General features: G+C 32.9%; 3 protein-coding genes across 8 annotated transcripts in view; 1 reads left to right on the plus strand and 2 right to left on the minus strand.

The window, feature by feature from the left end:
- Positions 1 to 107: 107 nt before the first annotated feature.
- LOC141446783 (uncharacterized) lies at positions 108 to 1,459 on the minus strand. Its single transcript, XM_074113540.1, has one exon. The coding sequence runs from the start codon at positions 1,313 to 1,315 to the stop codon at positions 281 to 283; it is 1,035 nt and encodes a 344-aa protein (XP_073969641.1). The 5' UTR covers positions 1,316 to 1,459; the 3' UTR covers positions 108 to 280.
- A 61-nt stretch (positions 1,460 to 1,520) lies between these two features.
- LOC141446793 (uncharacterized) lies at positions 1,521 to 8,364 on the plus strand. 3 transcript variants are annotated; one of them, XM_074113583.1, is made up of 5 exons: positions 1,521 to 1,662; positions 4,608 to 4,755; positions 5,908 to 6,185; positions 7,629 to 7,789; positions 8,133 to 8,364. In XM_074113583.1, exons 3-5 carry the CDS (start codon positions 6,047 to 6,049, stop codon positions 8,304 to 8,306), a joined length of 474 nt encoding a protein of 157 aa, XP_073969684.1. In that variant the 5' UTR covers positions 1,521 to 1,662; positions 4,608 to 4,755; positions 5,908 to 6,046; the 3' UTR covers positions 8,307 to 8,364. The 3 variants fall into 3 exon arrangements, with proteins under 3 accessions (XP_073969684.1, XP_073969686.1, XP_073969685.1); XM_074113585.1 differs by having other exon boundaries at positions 6,005 to 6,185; XM_074113584.1 differs by lacking the exon at positions 1,521 to 1,662 and having other exon boundaries at positions 4,394 to 4,755.
- Positions 8,365 to 10,133: 1,769 nt separating this feature from the next.
- The window catches only part of LOC141446780 (salivary protein Tsal2A-like), a 57,731-nt gene continuing 50,948 nt past the window's right edge, over positions 10,134 to 16,916 (minus strand). For 2 of the 4 annotated variants that reach the window (XM_074113530.1, XM_074113531.1), the window contains exons 2-8: positions 16,006 to 16,190; positions 15,598 to 15,731; positions 15,290 to 15,508; positions 13,401 to 13,589; positions 11,827 to 12,060; positions 11,616 to 11,741; positions 10,134 to 10,781 (exon numbers count right to left, since the gene is read on the minus strand). In XM_074113530.1, the coding sequence (XP_073969631.1) occupies positions 10,557 to 10,781; positions 11,616 to 11,741; positions 11,827 to 12,060; positions 13,401 to 13,589; positions 15,290 to 15,508; positions 15,598 to 15,731; positions 16,006 to 16,069 (1,191 nt within the window). In that variant the 5' untranslated portion in view covers positions 16,070 to 16,190 and the 3' untranslated portion in view covers positions 10,134 to 10,556. Of the gene's footprint in view, positions 10,782 to 11,615; positions 11,742 to 11,826; positions 12,061 to 13,400; positions 13,590 to 15,289; positions 15,509 to 15,597; positions 15,732 to 16,005; positions 16,191 to 16,429; positions 16,576 to 16,916 lie in introns of those variants that run through there. The other 2 variants (XM_074113532.1, XM_074113533.1) reach the window with 2 other exon arrangements.

Here is a 16,916-nt window from a genome sequence, read left to right on the forward strand (position 1 = left end):
TTTGGTTAATACAAGTGTCATTATTTACCTTTTAAAACATAAATACCATTAAGCTAGATACAAACAGACTAAAGTTAAAACATGTTACTCATACAATAATACTCAAATTATCCAAAAATAAGTACAGTTTATTATTCTCTTTCCTTTTTTTTACAATATGAATTCTTTGTCAAATATACATGAATGCAACAAAATAAATTAACGAAACTAAATTTATAGGGATATGATCCGCTCTGCAGTCTATTATATAACGTCAAATTAAACTTTAAAAAAAACTTCTTTAATGGCATAATTCCTTAGGAGGTGGTGAAAATGGTAAATTTTCCAATGTAAAAGTATTAGCTTTAAATACTTCATAATCTTCTTTACTTATATCCTCAACTTTAGAATAAACGCTAACATTTACACTAGCGTTCATAAAGTTATCTCCAGATTTGAAAGATACTTGTGACCTCTGATTTATACTTAACGATGAATTATTTCCACTAAATACATTACCAACTGTATCCATGTACGTGGAATCTTCACCATGTTGAGATTTATTTTGAAAAAAGTGCCCTGAAGATTGTGATGAAGGTTCAAATGTAGATTTTCCACCAAAGAATGATGAAGACTGTTGAAATTGTTGCTGTTGATGTGGAACCTGATTGAAAATATTTTGTGCAAAAAATCTTGAAGTGTTTGTATTTTGTGGCATTTGATTAGAAACTAATGGTTGCATTTTTTCCATAGCTGATGCAAAGGAAAATTCTGGCTGAGTTTTAATTGGTTGTTCCATAGAAAATGGTACATTCTGATTAGAAGTAGACAAACTATTGCTACTGTTTTTCATATATTCTCTTAATATGCTCTCAGTTTGTGCACCAGGTCTGAGGAATATATTCCTCATCTCTTTTGCATGAGCTAAAAGCTCTTGTATGTTTGCTAAATAAACACTGGTTGTACCATTGATTTGTGCCTGATAAGCTTCCCATCTTACTTCTTCCATAGAAACATCATTCCATTCAGGTATATTCCCCTGAGATTTTGCAAATGAATAACAAGTTAATGGCCACATTTTATGATTTTCTATTTGATTGACATCTTCCGCAACTTTTTTCAAATATTCTGGTAATAATTTTTCAACATTCACATTATCATTGGTTGGCTGAGATGGAGAAAGTCTTTGCATAATTGATTTACCTTCATTTTTTTGACGAACATCGTAAACATAAGGATTAGAACGATATTGTTCATTGGGTAGAGTATGACTGTAATGACATCTGTCTCCAAATTTACAACAATTAGTTAAAAAAAATTTACACACTGTGGCCATGTTTTCCTTTTCTTCCACTTGGTAATATTTCTAAAACAAGGACGCGTAACTTAGTAAATTATTTCGCTACCACACGAACTGCTATAGGAATTATAACCTTCCCATTTATCAAAGATAACCTACATAGTTCTGTACAACATTGGACACCAGCAGTGCAGCTTATTAGGCCCTGTATTGTAATTGTAGCAATAACTAACGAACTAGCTTCAATGATTTAAATCAATTAATCTTTATCGTTTCAGCATTATTAATATTTTTTTCACGATTAAAAAGATAATAAGCTGTACGAAGCTAACTCAAAAGTTATATTTTTCAAAATGAAATAACGAACGTTTCCAATGTACCAGGTAAATTTTACTTTTTGAAATAAATTAAAATTTTATTTAAAATATATTTGTTCCTTTCTATGGTGAAAAATTTAAAAAAATATAGACAAATTTGTTGAAATATTGAATACTTATAATCGGTATCGGTACTTAGGCATCGATTTTGGAACAATTTATTTTATTTGTATTTATTTTTGTCCTCTTTTTTTTTCGTGTATTATATCTGTAAATGCACGGGTCAACCCCTTGCTACAATTGTAAATTAATAAGCGAGTAACAATAAATAAATAATAATCGCTGTGAAAATATATATTCTTTGCATTCTTCATTAAAATATTTCTCAAATTTTGAACTTAAATATCGAATGTTTCTAAGCTTGAATATAGGTTCAATATAATGATCCGTATTTTGTGAGCAATGTTTCGCTCTAGCTTCCTAGAACTCACTTTAAAATCTAAAAAGTTTGAAAAGATTCCCAACTTCCATTTAATAAATTTTCTTACTTATTGGAATACTTGAACTTTCGAATTTTCCCAAACTTACAATTTTAAACATTGCGAAGATTGTACTGATGATAGACTCGTTATTTACATTATTTAAAAGCACTTCTTCAGAGATAGCACTAACTTTAATACTATTCTATTCTAAAACTAACCTTAGGAGAAAAAGTATTCAAATGTAAATTATAGATCTACTATGTAATGGGAAATTCAAAGGAAGTCATTCAGATCTATTTAGAGCAATTCGCCCCCCAAAAACTGAAAAATATCCTCTTTGCATTTCCGTTTGCAGGATTATGAGTAAGAATTTCAATTTGTCTATTTTCTGTTTTTTTTTTTTTAATTTTGTACGCATTCATACACTGAATTAAAAAAAAAAGAACTTTTCGAACTCAGTTCACCTCAAAACGTTTATTTCTAGTAAAAATAAATACAAAAAGTTGGACATAAATACTTCCTCTTTCACCAATAGTAAAAGGGAATGAAACTTTTTGAAGCCCAAGAAGCTTATATATTTATTGTGCTGAACTTGGCGTGTTATATAGCAATAAAGAATCATAAGCACAATTTATATCAAATCATTGCGGACGTAATAATATAAACGTTGAAGGTTAATTGTGTAAAGGTAGTGAAAGGTCGCGCTCAGGCCTTCCTAGATTCACTTGCCTGTCTATATGTACGTGTGGAAATGTATTATGATGACCGAGATTCTTAGTAGTTTTTATAGTTTGTTGAACAGACTGAACTATATTTCTAGTGTTGTTTTTCACACAAAGCTCACGCAATCATTGAAAGAAAACTATTAAAGTATGTCAAGTGTGTTCCGCCTGATCGGGGCGGGCCTATGATACGTCAGTAATAGATGACGCACTGCACTTTTGGTTGGAGGCCAGTTGATACTTCTTTAGGTTGACTTTGTCGCTCCATTCATGCACGGACGGCATTGCGCGGGTCTTCGTGCATGGTACTGCCAGTAATATTGATCATTGAAGAGTTACCTTGTTATAACCACCACCTACTTCAGCTTTATCACCACCTTCTTTACTAATTATTTGTCTTATTTGATTTTTACTTTCTTTTAACCCTAAAAAGAAAGAGTATTGGAAATCAGTTTTTGAATGTGCAGTCGAAATGCATGTTTTGATATTCCCAGCGCCTAGACAAATGATATTTGCAAATTGATGAACACGGTGAGGCGCAATCCAAGAAAGAAAAGTTGTAGAATGAAGTTGATATTTAGTATCTCATAAAGAAGCAACAATAAATTCATCAATAAGATTTTAAACAAAAATTATCCAACCAGAAACAAAAAGTTATTTCTGAAAAACAGCTTGAACGTTTTTCTTCAAATTTTGCGTTGCAAATATACATATGTATATATATATATATTATTATGCCAGGTAGAGAATATAACAGTACTGCACTTGTTGTGGAGTGTGACATATGGATTTGTCCAGGATTTACCAATTTGGAAAAGAAAAAAATCCAAGCCTTCATTCTTTGTCCAGCAGCCTCTCTCCAGATTTAAAGCCTTTTTAAACAGACAGGAAACTAGTAGGGGCTACAGTAGACCCTCTGGACCGTAGGGACATGGACTACTTTCTGGCCAACCATCGTAGAACCTAATACATTACAGACGTACAGAAATAAAACCAAAAATAGTAGAGAACAATAGTAAGTCTTGACATCCATTCCATTCGAACTTATATTTACAATTTTCCCCGCATGGGAAGTGAACTTCTTCAGGGATCTTGACGACTCTGCGGGGTATCCCAGCCTCACATCATAAACACCAATTCTAAACAGACACTTCAACCCTTATATTGTACACTTAAGGAATGCAGAAGTCCAAATTGTGTACAACTATTTGGATTTAGCGAACCTACAGGAAGACTCGAGCTCATCAACACAGACACTTACACTTTTACCGGCACCTGCATTTATCTACAATCACTGAAACATTAAGAAGCTGCAGTACATCTTTTCAAGCTGCACTGGATTTAGCTTATAGCAACTTCTTTCCAATCTACATTTATGTACATTTTACAACAAATTAGTCGAATTAGCACATTCCAAATCTCGTCATAATTTTTTTTTTTTTTTCAAAAAGATGAAATTTATAAGTGGAGGAAAGAAAATATTTTTGAAGAATTATAAGGGAAAATGATAAACAGGTTCTTTTAGGTTATAAATAATGTACACGACACGTAACCTTCCTTTCTTATTTGGTTCGCTTGATTAAGCAATAACCTATCATGATTGAAGGTTTTAAAGTTTAGCTTACAGAAAAACAGAACAAAGTTGGGACGGGAAATGTGAACTGATCACTCACTTGCGTTTAAGCTTAATAGGGTTCATTACTCTTTTTTTAAAATCTTGTAGTGAACATGCAAATACTTCATTGGAGCAAGGATTAAAAGACAGTCCTAAATAAATTCTCAAATTTAATAATCATCTGATTATTAGTGGTTTCAGGAATTGAAAATAAAACATGTGTTGCAATAAAACTAAGCGACCAATCCATGTGATTACAATAACGACTCGTAATGGATATCAAGTAAATAGATTAAGTACAAAGATAACTGACTACATTACACACATCACTTATAAAAAGGTAAATATGATTTACTTTGTTTTAGGTTATGGTGCCCCGTTCGACAAAGAAGGTCGATATTTAGGTCTTTTATATACACAGTTGGAAAAAAGTTAGGGATGAGAAGTTATAGTTTTTCATTATTACTAATCACGCTAGGCATGCGGTTTTTTCTAAGTTTTGTTGTGTAATATTCTAGTTCTAGGTCTTTAACTTGTAATAGTTGTTTTTTCTTCCATGATAACAACGCATGAAGAATCGGTTTATTATCCCACTGGATAGTATAAACACTGTTTATATAATTTTTGGTTATTTAAATTCGTATTCTACTTTCAATAAACGTCTTCATTAGTGTTTTAATGCATCTTGGTCTATAACTTAAATCACACAATCTCTATTAATCGCTAGGCCCTATATTTTTATCACGTATTTAAAAAAAGTTCAAAAAAGAAAAATTGAATAAAAATTTTCTTTGCAGTTTTAACTCGAAATTTTTGTACCGTTATTGGCGTGTTTAGAATAGTCGTAAGTTGTGGCGTTCTCTTGGCGCTACAACCCTTGTCGGGTCTTGGCCTCCTTATTTCTGTTGCAACAATCTCCATCTTTCATAATTTTGTGCAGATCCTCTCTAGTCTCCGAGCGTCGTCTCCCATCAGTCGTCCATACCTTCCTGCCACCTGAGTCTTGGTTGGTAAAATTATATGGCACTAAAGATCGCATTAATTTTGTAAGGGATCAAAATAGCAGTGAAAATCAGATCTAGTTTGATTTGACAGATTAATGCTATATGCTTCATAATTGGTGCTTAAAAAAGTTCTTTGCAGATAATGCTTTTGCGGTCAGGTTACGATCCGCTCGGATTAAGACGATAATAAATTGCTCTCTCTACGTAGTAAGATGTGATTCACTCATGTGACTATCTCCTTCAGCTATTCTCTGAGGTTTCTTCAAATTTGGAATTTTTACTCAATTTTCTGTTAGCTACATATTAATTTATTGCTATAAAAGTTGTTTTGAAGGAAGTGTGACGTCTTAGAATGTTCAGTATTTTAAGTGTTAGAAAATAAGAAAGTATTTCCAATGGTTCCATTAAATAAATAAATCAATCACATAAATTTTACTAATTTATTTTGACTAATGAGAGAATTTAATTAAGCTTCTTCTTCGTTTAAGCACACAGACATAAAACACAAAACCTTTATGGAAGCTGTTGTTAACGTATCACTTTGGTAGCTGTAGTAAAATTATTTGCAAATATTTTTATATCCAGTAGTTGAAATGAAGGATAAATTAAATCTAAATCGTACCCTTGATGTCAACCGAAGAAGGGCAAAATCGATGTGTACGTGGTTTTACTAGAATGTGGACAAACTTAAGAAATTTCTTCACAAGATTGAGTTTATATTATAATCGCCGAAGGCGTGTCAGAATGGAGCACGATGGTGATTCAGGTTTGTTTAAAGATAATTAATTAAAAATAAGTTTTAAAGAATACAAATGAAGGAATCTAGTTTATTTGAATTAAGGTAACGTTGTTGAAGAAAGTAATGAACCTTTTCTGGGTTCCAAGTTATCAAAGAAACAAGGATAAAAACGAAAAAGCTGATTAGTTGGAGAAAGTGGGTTGTTTCAACCCCTAAATAAAATCAATATTCGCTGAGAAAGAGTTTCAAATTTAGTGATAATGAAACTCTTTTGGTCTCTGGCCTCAAAGTCACTGTAAATTCGAAACTCCGAACACTTTTAAGCTTCTTTGGTATTCGTGTTTGTGCATTTTTTTTTTTTTTTAATTTTTACTGTAAACAGTTTGGAGGTTCTCTGAGTTCGAAAAGTTTTTCTTTTGTGTACCAATTGATGTTTGCGCATGAGCAATATCACACAAAATCGGAAACTTCTTCTTTCCATATAAGCGCTTTTAATTGATGAATTCCCATTTTCAATTGTTGTCTATTGAAGCTGATTTGTTCCTTTTTCAGTTTTGCTTTCTAAACAGAATTTTCCCCCAACTAGTCGTAAGAAGAACTTTTCCCGTCCTACTTATTAAAGAAAACAAAATTTTGAATTTGTATAACCAGTTAACATAATTTACGTAATTCCGTCAGGTGTTGGAGAATAGGGACTCAATGTCGATGAACAACTTTTAGGATACATGGAGAATTTAATTGCAATCAAACTATGTTTGCTATTCAATTTCCACTCGGTTCACGCTTTTACTAGCTAAAGAAAATGTCGATACAGTCTAGAGAGTTTCTTGCACTAAGATTTCTGGTACACTTTTAAATGAGCTAGGATTGATTTACTCAACTACAAAAACGTCACCTGCATTGGTGGCATGGTTCACAGAATTTGCCGAAACATATCACACGCCGACTTGGTCTACTTGTGGTGACAAGTACAATGCCTATACAAACACACACACAAATCAATGCCTGAGATTAGACTAAACTTTATACTTATATTGAACCAATATTCTTTCAACTCGGAATATTAATTATTTAGAAAATTGGTACTTTATTAATACGAACAGTACAATTTTTATTTTGACGTAGAAATTGTTGACGTATGAGATTTTTGCCCATCAATCAAAGCAAAAAGTTTTTCATGAAAGGAAATAACATGCAATATTGCTGTTGGTCACGTGCTTGTTTGATTTAAGTACCATCAAATAATTTGGTCATGAAAAATTATTGATTAATTACAGAAGTTTTTATAAAACTACTGTTTAAATAAAAATTGTTAATAAAATGATTGAAATTTTTTGTTACTGTCCTAAAATAAAAGAATTATGTTTTTTAAAAATTTAATTAGTGAGTGAATTAAAATAAAAAAAATTATAAAGCCATTGTAAATTACCAAAACACCCTTATACTCACGTAATATTTTATTGTTTATAGTGACGCTAGTTCGCATATCCAACGTTACAACTCAAGGAGTGCCAAATAGCAACTGGAGGGATACCCTATTGGAAAGAAACCGTGTTCCACCGCGCAAACGCTACCATCATGACCGTTCTCCAGACACACTCTTGCAAATTAAGATTGCACTTGAAGAACAGGTACGGATCCAGCAGTACGAATTTATTCAGATGTTTTGGACAATTTTTTGTTGTTTTTCAAATTTGGAACTTTTTTCCCCCCTTACTCCTTTTAAAAAGGAAATTGGGGTTAAATTATTCTTAATTCAGTTTTTCGTCGGAAAACTGTTTGTTTTAAGTGCTCTTACGATCCTAAGTATTAATTATTTTTGTTTTACTGATCGTCTTCAGTTTCACTTACAGCAGTAAGTTTTAAGTTAAGTTTCTTTGGTTCTGCTAAGAAAAATAATCAAATGTGAAAGAAAATGTGTGTATTTTATCCATTGTTTTTATTACTTAATTAAGTTTTATTTTTTTTAAATAGGAGATCAAAGGTATGATTGCCGAGGCATCACAGGAGAGAATATTGAAGCCTGAAACAGCAACTATGGAATCAGGTGAAAATATACAAGGTGGAAAAGATAATAAATTGAAAATATTGAAATTAGGTGACGAGGCGATTTTGAATGATGAGGACAGTACCGACAAACCATGGTGAAAGAAACTACACAGCATTTGATCCAGTAAATAATAATACATTAAATCAAACAAAAAAATTAATGAGTACATTTTTTTTACTTTGATAATTTGATTTACTAAGTAATAATGATAATGATAACATACAGTAAGTAAACATAAACCTTCTCCTATCGATCGAACGAACATTTCCGACTTAACTGAGAATTAGAGGCATGAAAACCTGTTGGAAGATGTCTTACTGCTGAAGAAAAACTACCAGAAAATATTTATTTATTTAACGGAGAAAACCAAGTACAGTTTTTAAATTTCTTGATAGAAATACATACGAAACTATTTTCGAAAATGCCGCGTAAAATTCTCGTCAAGCTCCTAGATATTGCGAGTGAATCCTTTGACGGAGAGCCCATTAGAGTATATTAACTGTTTATGTGTTAATAAGACAGTCACATTATGTTACTACTTTGTAAGAATAGCTGGAATTTGTCTACTGCACGCTTCTAAGCTGTTTAAGGTTCGAAACAAACAAACAGACTGGGATAGCCTCAGATCTGGGACGCCAAAATCCTTGATGAAGTGACAAATCCAGTTTTATCACCACTACAGGATTATATTTGTATTATAAGGGTTAATCGTCAAAAACTGTAATGTTGGTTTTGGTTTTTTAAGCTGCGCAACATCAAGGGTCCTTTGCAAAAAAAACTGTAATGTTGGTTTTGGCTTTGTAAGGTGCGCAACATCAAGGGTCCTTTGCAAAAATAACTGTAATGTTGGTTTTGGTTTTGTAAGGTGCGCAACATCAAGGGTCCTTTGCAAAAAAAACTGTAATGTTGGTTTTGGTTTTGTAAGGTGCGCAACATCAAGGGTCCTTTGCAAAAAAAACTGTAATGTTGGTTTTGGTTTTGTAAGGTGCGCAACATCAAGGGTCCTTTGCAAAAAAAACTGTAATGTATTGTACGGTTTTAGTGTGAAATCTTGATAAGAAGTTATCCCAAATGAGCGAATTACGAAGAAAAATTTGCGAGTTGTTTTTCCGTTACTTCTGGAAAATTTATCAGAGAACTGAGGTGCTCCTATTAATCGTATTTTAGACATGCGAAGCTAAGATGTATTGTTGGTTTAGTGGGTTCCGATTCCCTATCTCTAAGTCTTGGATTTTATTTAATGGTTAATATGAGAAATTTACAGTAAAGTATGTTTGCTAGTCGTCTCCGTCCACGACACCTAATTGGAAGTTGGACGTTAAGCCCCGCTTGAAAAAATAGGCGATTACTTTACTACTTACTTTTTTTTAATAGTATTTTCAATTTTATGTAAGAAACATTATTAAATTTAAATTCTGTGGTACTATACAATGACCATTGAATTCAGTCAGTATATTCTTTTAAGTTCTAAGTAAAAATAATCTTAGCTTTAGATATGGTTAAGTTTTTTTAAATTAAAAGAGTTCGCACTGAATTTTTGTACTTTTATGAACATGTCGGAGATTAAAAACGAAAATTTAACGGACACTAATGGGATCTCCGTCAAAGGATTCACTCGCAATATCTAGGAGCTTGACGGGAATTTCACGCGTCATTTCTGAAAATAGTTTCGTATGTATCTCTATCAAGAAATCTACAAACTGTATTCGGATTTCTTTGTTAAATAAATAAATATTTTACTGAAAGTTTTTCTTCAGCAGTAAGACATTTTCCAACAGGTTTTCATGCCTCTAATTCTCAGTTAAGTCGGAAATGTTTGTTCGATCGATAGGAGAAGGTTTATGGGGTACAGGGTAATACCCAAATAAAATACGCTTACTATCCGTAATTATTCTAGAGACAGTTAATCAAAAAGTAGCAGCAGCTTGGGTTCGAATTGATTTTATTCCATTTATCGATTTAAAAAAATCAAACAAAAATAACGCTCGTAATACATTAATAAAATATTTGCAAGTAGTTATTTAAAACAATACAATCTTAACAAAGTTCTAATCGATTGCGATCATTCACTTAACTCTAGTTTAATCAACTAGACACTTATCAAATATATATCATAACTTTTTTCATCAGTATTTCATTTTATCCTAGCTTTAAATAACATTCAATTTTAAAAGCATGGATACATTTGCTTGTTTTAATAAAATTGAATTACTATAAAGGCGTCTTTATCGAACAGATTTAGAGATATTGTAATTTACTCAAACCAAACCTATCAAGGTTATACATATCTCTCCATAATAATATAAAAATATATGAACAGATATAGAAATTTAAATCAAATAAGTAGTTTATAATGAATGCGGATAACGTAGTGCACTTTTGCAACTAATAGTCGGTACTTCCTCGATTACTTTCCGCATTCGATGGTATTCACAACAGTATATGTAACCACTGGATAGTTTAAGATTTGATAGTTTCCAGTTGTATCTTGTACAAACATTTTCACAGATAGGATGTGGTTGTCTTTTCAAGTATGGATCGTTTTTCGTTATAAAACCCATGCACGAATCATCCTGGAAAAACAAAGACAAAAACAAAAAATAATTAAATCAAATATTTGTCTATTTGTGGTAGTATTAGTTCAATTGGGCAATCGAATTTACACACGTTACTTTTGATGTTAGCCAAGTCTGTGAAAAGCAAAATTGCCAAATCTATACTCTGCTAGAGTAGAAGGTTTTAAGGACAGGGGCAGACCAAAAAATGTAGAAAGGCTTTCCAAAATTTCTTTGTCAAGAGAAAAGTCAGGGTATTTTAGGGCAGAACCAAGAGGGTTCCTGATTCCTGCTCTGATTATTAGAAGAGGAAGAAGAAGGCAGGTCTAATTGTGTGGTTGTATTTGGAAACGAAGAGCTATACTGTCTGAAGTTTTAATTTCATTTTCCTATTGAAAAATCAAAAGAAAGAAGTGGACTATCCTATTTAGGATACGGGTATCTTGATCTCCTGCAAGGATCTAGGCCGAATAACACAATGGCATCCCCGCCATTCTCGCTGCAATCCAGACCTATGTAGTTTACTCGAAGCACTCTTTGGATTTAGAGATCCCCACAGGCAAACACTAGCTCATAGTCATTGTACACTCACTCTCACGGCTGAGGTATCCTTTATTGTAAACAGAAGTCCACGAACCATCATTGATCGAAAAACAAAAATAAAAAATGACAAGAACAAAAGACCGATAATTCAAATTTCTGTTATATGGACATTTCCCCTCATTTTACTTTTCTAGTTTTTCAGTTAAATGCATTACTTTGGTTCATTAGTTAAACCTTTTCAGAAACTAGTTTAGGGATTAATACTTCCAACTGGCAAAGGATGATGGGTAATAATTATTTATTGCTTACTTCAGGATTATGTATTAATTTCCAAAAATATTCTGGCACTGGAACTCTCTCATTTCCTAGATAAAACTTCTTTTGTTCAATTAACATAACTCCACGAGTTCCTGTGATAACATTGAGTTGTTTCATCTGAAAATTAAAATTGAAATAGCTGATTATTTTTTAGAGAAACAAAAGCAAAGTTATTATCTTTTTCATCAAATTAGCAACCAACCTTTATAGATATCTTTCTAATTTTTGACTCTAAACTTGACCAACCACCTCCATTGATGCTCTGCCATTGTGGCGCAGTGTTTATGTAGAAATATGTCAGAGTGTGCCATGCGTCCATGGGAAAATCCCCATTAGGCGCTAGATGACCACGAGCAAGAAACTTGTTCTCTTTCTGGTTAATGTACAGTGAGGCATTATTTCCGATCATTCTTTTTAAATTAGTAAGTTGGTATCGCTGAAATGTATAAAAATTTCTGTTAGTCTGTTTTTATTTAATTATTTCCCTTTTCCGTCCTATGAGGAAAATTGTTTGACTCTTTGGAAATTAAGTTTTTGATTCTCCAAAATTGTATAAAAACTGTATTTTTTTTTTTTTTTTAGAACTAGCCCTCTAATACATTAAAAGAAAAACGTTTCAATTAATTGCCTTTCACGAATGTAGTGGAAATCGTGGAAAACTGAAACATTCTTCGGGGAAATTCGTGCATTCAGTCACGTCATTTCCTGGAATTTCACTTTGCTCTTCTAGTTGGTTGCCTACCGCTTTTCTGTTTCTCAGACTTAATCAAATTTTTCAAACGAATTCCTTAAATATGTTTCAAATAAAATAGGAGTAAATACGTACAATGAGTGATTGTACAAAGTTTTAAAGAAATTCGTCTTAATAGGAGACTTTTTCGAGGGAATAAAAGTTAAGAGGTACTTCCTTTTGAGGGATTTTGATTGCTAAACTTTCTATGGTTTCAAAGGGAAACCCCGAACGGACCATAAAGTTTGAACTAATCAGAGTTCAAAACCTTAAGAGGTACTTCTTTTTGAGGGATTTTGATTGCTAAACTTTCTATGGTTTCAAAGGGAAACCCCGAACGGACCATAAAGTTTGAACTAATCAGAGTTCAAAACGTTAAGAGGTACTTCTTTTTGAGGGATTTTGATTGCTAAACTTTCTATGGTTTCAAAGGGAAACCCCGAACGGACCATAAAGTTTGAACTAATCAGAGTTCAAAACGTTAAGAGGTACTTCTTTTTGAGGGATTTTGATTGCTAAACTTTCTATGGTTTCAAAGGGAAACCCCGAACGGACCATAAAGTTTGAACTAATCAGAGTTCAAAACGTTAAGAGGTACTTCTTTTTGAGGGATTTTGATTGCTAAACTTTCTATGGTTTCAAAGGGAAACCCGAACGGACCATAAAGTTTGAACTAATCAGAGTTCAAAACGTTAAGAGGTACTTCTTTTTGAGGGATTTTGATTGCTAAACTTTCTATGGTTTCAAAGGGAAACCCGAACGGACCATAAAGTTTGAACTAGTCGAAAGTTCAAAAAATTAAGTTAAATCAAAATTAAGTTTTCGTTTTTAAGCTTTATGTTTACATACTTATGTACATAACATTATTAAAAATCCTTTTCGAACTCAGGCGACCTCAATACGTTTAGTACCTTTGAAAACTCGTGAAGAATTTAATACGACCTCATTGCCACCACTTCTTATGTGAGGGAAAAAAACATTTACACTTTAACATAAAAAGAAATTAAAAGATCATAAGCGGAATTGTAATCTTTGGACGATCATACTGTACTGTAGATGTGAGCTATATGCAGCCCATCGTAAAGTCTGGCATCTCCTTCAATAAACATTGGTTTAGCTTTCGGTGTTTTCAGGCAGTGTGTTTTTGGCAGAATCAGGTTATGTTTTGAATAATAGGTTTGGCTTATTTGTATGTTGTGGCAGATTTCTAGTAATGGGAACCAATTGTTATTCACCTGTAAACAAGATGAGTCATTCATAGATTTTTCTTTTATGAGGTCAGCAAATAAAGCATAATGTATCATTCTCAGTTAGTTCACCCATATCCAGTTAATGTTCTTATAACTGTTAGAAAAATCGAAGGAAAATATTCTTAGAGGATTTCTTTTAGTGAAGCTTACATATCCTGGAAGTCTTTGCCTCAGACGCTGCTTGATTGCCATAAGGATTTAATTTCTAGTCCTTAGGGATTCAAGGAAGTTTAGACTAAGTGAAAGAACAGAAATACATTTATTTCTTGGCAAACCTTTATCTTTTCTCCTTTGCGACATTACCAAATTAAAGGACCCAGATTACTGGTATACGAGGGTCGTTTGAAATGTCCGTGCAAAGTCAGAGAGATAGCACTACTGGCGCGTATCGAGGTTATGTTTAGTTAGTAGCATCTCTTGGAAGAACACACACCAAGTTTCAGCCAGATCGGTCTATTTCTTTGTGTTTGGCATTCGTTTGAATCGAGGAAGTCGTGATTTTCAAAAAATGGACGAAAAAGAATTTCGTGTGTTGATTAAACACTACTTTATGAAAGGCAAAACGCCTCAGGAGACTAAAGAGAAGCTTGATGAACATTATGGTGACTCTGCACCTTCGATTAGAACAGTTTATAAGTGGTTTCAAAATTTTCGGAGTGGCCATATGGGCACAAGTGACGCTGAACGTTCTGGACGCCCTGTTGAGGTTACTACTCCAGAAATCATTGATAAAATCCATGATATGGTGATGGATGACAGAAGAGTGAAGGTGCGTGAGATTGCTAGTGCTGTGGGCATCTCGAATGAACGGGTACATAATATTTTGCATCAACATTTGGACATGACAAAGCTATCCGCAAGATGGGTGCCGCGATTGCTCACGCTTGACCAAAAACGAAATCGTGTGAAGTGTTGCAAGGACGGTTTGCAGCTGTTCCAGAAGAATCCGCAGGACTTTAAGCGTCGTTTCGTCACTGTGGATGAAACATGGATACATCACTACACTCCTGAGACCAAAGAACAATCTAAACAATGGGTTACCAAGGGGTAATCAGCGCCAAAAAAGGCGAAGACCGTTCCTTCGGCCGGAAAGATTATGGCGACTGTCTTTTGGGATTCGCAAGGAATAATCCTCATCGACTATCTGGAAAAGGGTAAAACTATTAAAGGTGCATATTATTCATCGTTATTAGACCGTTTGAAAACCGAGCTGCAAGAAAAACGCCCACGATTGGCCCACAAAAAAGTCCTTTTCCTTCACGACAACGCACCAGCTCACACCTCAGCAGTTGTGGTCGCAAAATTAATGGAAATAGGGTTCCAACTCGTTTCACATGCCCCCTATTCTCCAGACTTGGCTTGCTCGGACTACTATTTGTTCCACAATATGAAGAAATGGCTGGCGGGAAAAAGATTTTATTCAAACGAGGAGGTGATTGCAGAAACGAATGGCTATTTTTCAGACTTGGACAAATCCTATTATTCGGAAGGGATCAACAAACTAGAGCAGCGTTGGACGAAGTGTATAAGCCTAAAAGGAGACTATGTTGAAAAATAAAAAAGGTTTACCCCAAAAAATTAAGTAGTTTTTAGTTTGCACGGAATTTTCAAACGACCCTCGTATACGTAGGGCGTATTTAAACACATTGATCAAATCAAATAAATAAAATAAAAAATGTACTAACTTCAAATCCAACTTGAATGACTACTCCTTTATTTTTGAAACAGAGTTTGCCTGTGATTTTCGTAGTGGCTATAGGTCGAGTTTTACATTCTAAGCGCCCATATTGATTCAGTTCGTTATTTATTTGTAAATTATTTTGTTGAATACATTTTCCAACATTCCATTTGTCGTTGGTCAAGTTCAGGTAATTGTTTTCTCCTGGGCAGGCTAGTACTATATTCTATGCAATCATTTATTTTAATAAATTTAAATTAAAACCAATAATTATGCATTTCATTAGAATACAATTTAAAAAAAATATGAATCTACTTGTTTTGAATTGATTTTCAATGAGCATTCCGTATAACGTAACAATTCATACGTTGTCTTGGATGAATCATTTACTGGTATCAACACTAATGGCTCAAACGCAATTTCTTGGTTCACGTCAAATACACAGTTACCTATTTAAAAGAAATAATAAATTTAGTGGTTTCACTAAAAGGGGACGAAGGAAAGTTTCTTGCTTAAGAACTTAATTAGTTTTGCGAAAAAATTTAGTTTAGTTATACTTAATGAATCCGTACATTCTCCCTTCTTTCAATTTATTTGAATTCCTTAAGGGATTGTTACATTCTTAATATCTAAATGATATTTAAAACATCGCGTGAGTATTAGCACCTTTTTTTAATTAATTACAAAGGAACTGAAAAGCAAAAGATTTCAAAAAATATTTACCTTTTACTGATGTTATTGTAGATAACAATGTCAGCCACAGCCAGCCACAATAGTGCCAATTCATGATCACAGTATTGCTTCAACTGAGCGTTGTGACATCCAATTATACAGTAAATAATGTAATGAACATTGTAATTCATAAACTGAGCGATAAAATAGGTCGATTGTTGAGCCTGTAATAAAACCTAAAAATTATGGCAGAGATTAAGAAGGTATTACGAATTTCTGTTGTAACATTTAAAATTTACATTTCTTTATTAGGAATGTTGATAGATTCAAAATTGGAAAAAACCAAAACTATCAAAAAAAAAAAAAAAAAAATACAGAAATATTTATTGTGTTCTTCAATTAAGTTACTATAAAATACTATTAATTTATTTACAAATTTAATTACTTGACTTAATAAAATTAAACAATTTAGCACCTTCTCCCTAAATTAAGGAGTTAAAGATTTTGTAATTTTAATTATTTTTTTTTCTTTTTATTCTGCTATTAAGAGAAGGTAAACTGTGCTGAATTTTCTACTTTGAAGACTTTTTCATCGGCAATGTCCGTCTTGAGGTCCCCTGAAGTATGAAAAAGTGAATTTTGCAAATTTGTGTGTGTTTGTGTTTATTGTTTGTGTTTATGTAACTCATAAACGAAAACGCATAAGAACTTCGAATAAGACCATTTTTCTTAGGTGACATCAGATGACGCGACAATGTACTGTACTGTGGGATGGAACCTAGTCGTAAAAGGGTGACAATACAACTCATTTGTCTAATTTACTTCATATTAGAATGGGAAAGAAAACGAAAATGTCTTCTTTTTTTTTTGTTATCAGGAATTCAGAATGTTACAAGCAGATGTAATTGTGGAAGAATACGATGTGTTCTCGCTCTGAAGATCGTGGTATAAATGACTGTATT

Source organism: Rhodnius prolixus, unplaced genomic scaffold, assembly GCF_049639745.1.
Source record: "Rhodnius prolixus isolate KJV_2025 unplaced genomic scaffold, Rpr scaffold_7, whole genome shotgun sequence".
Lineage (NCBI taxonomy): Eukaryota > Metazoa > Arthropoda > Insecta > Hemiptera > Reduviidae > Rhodnius > Rhodnius prolixus.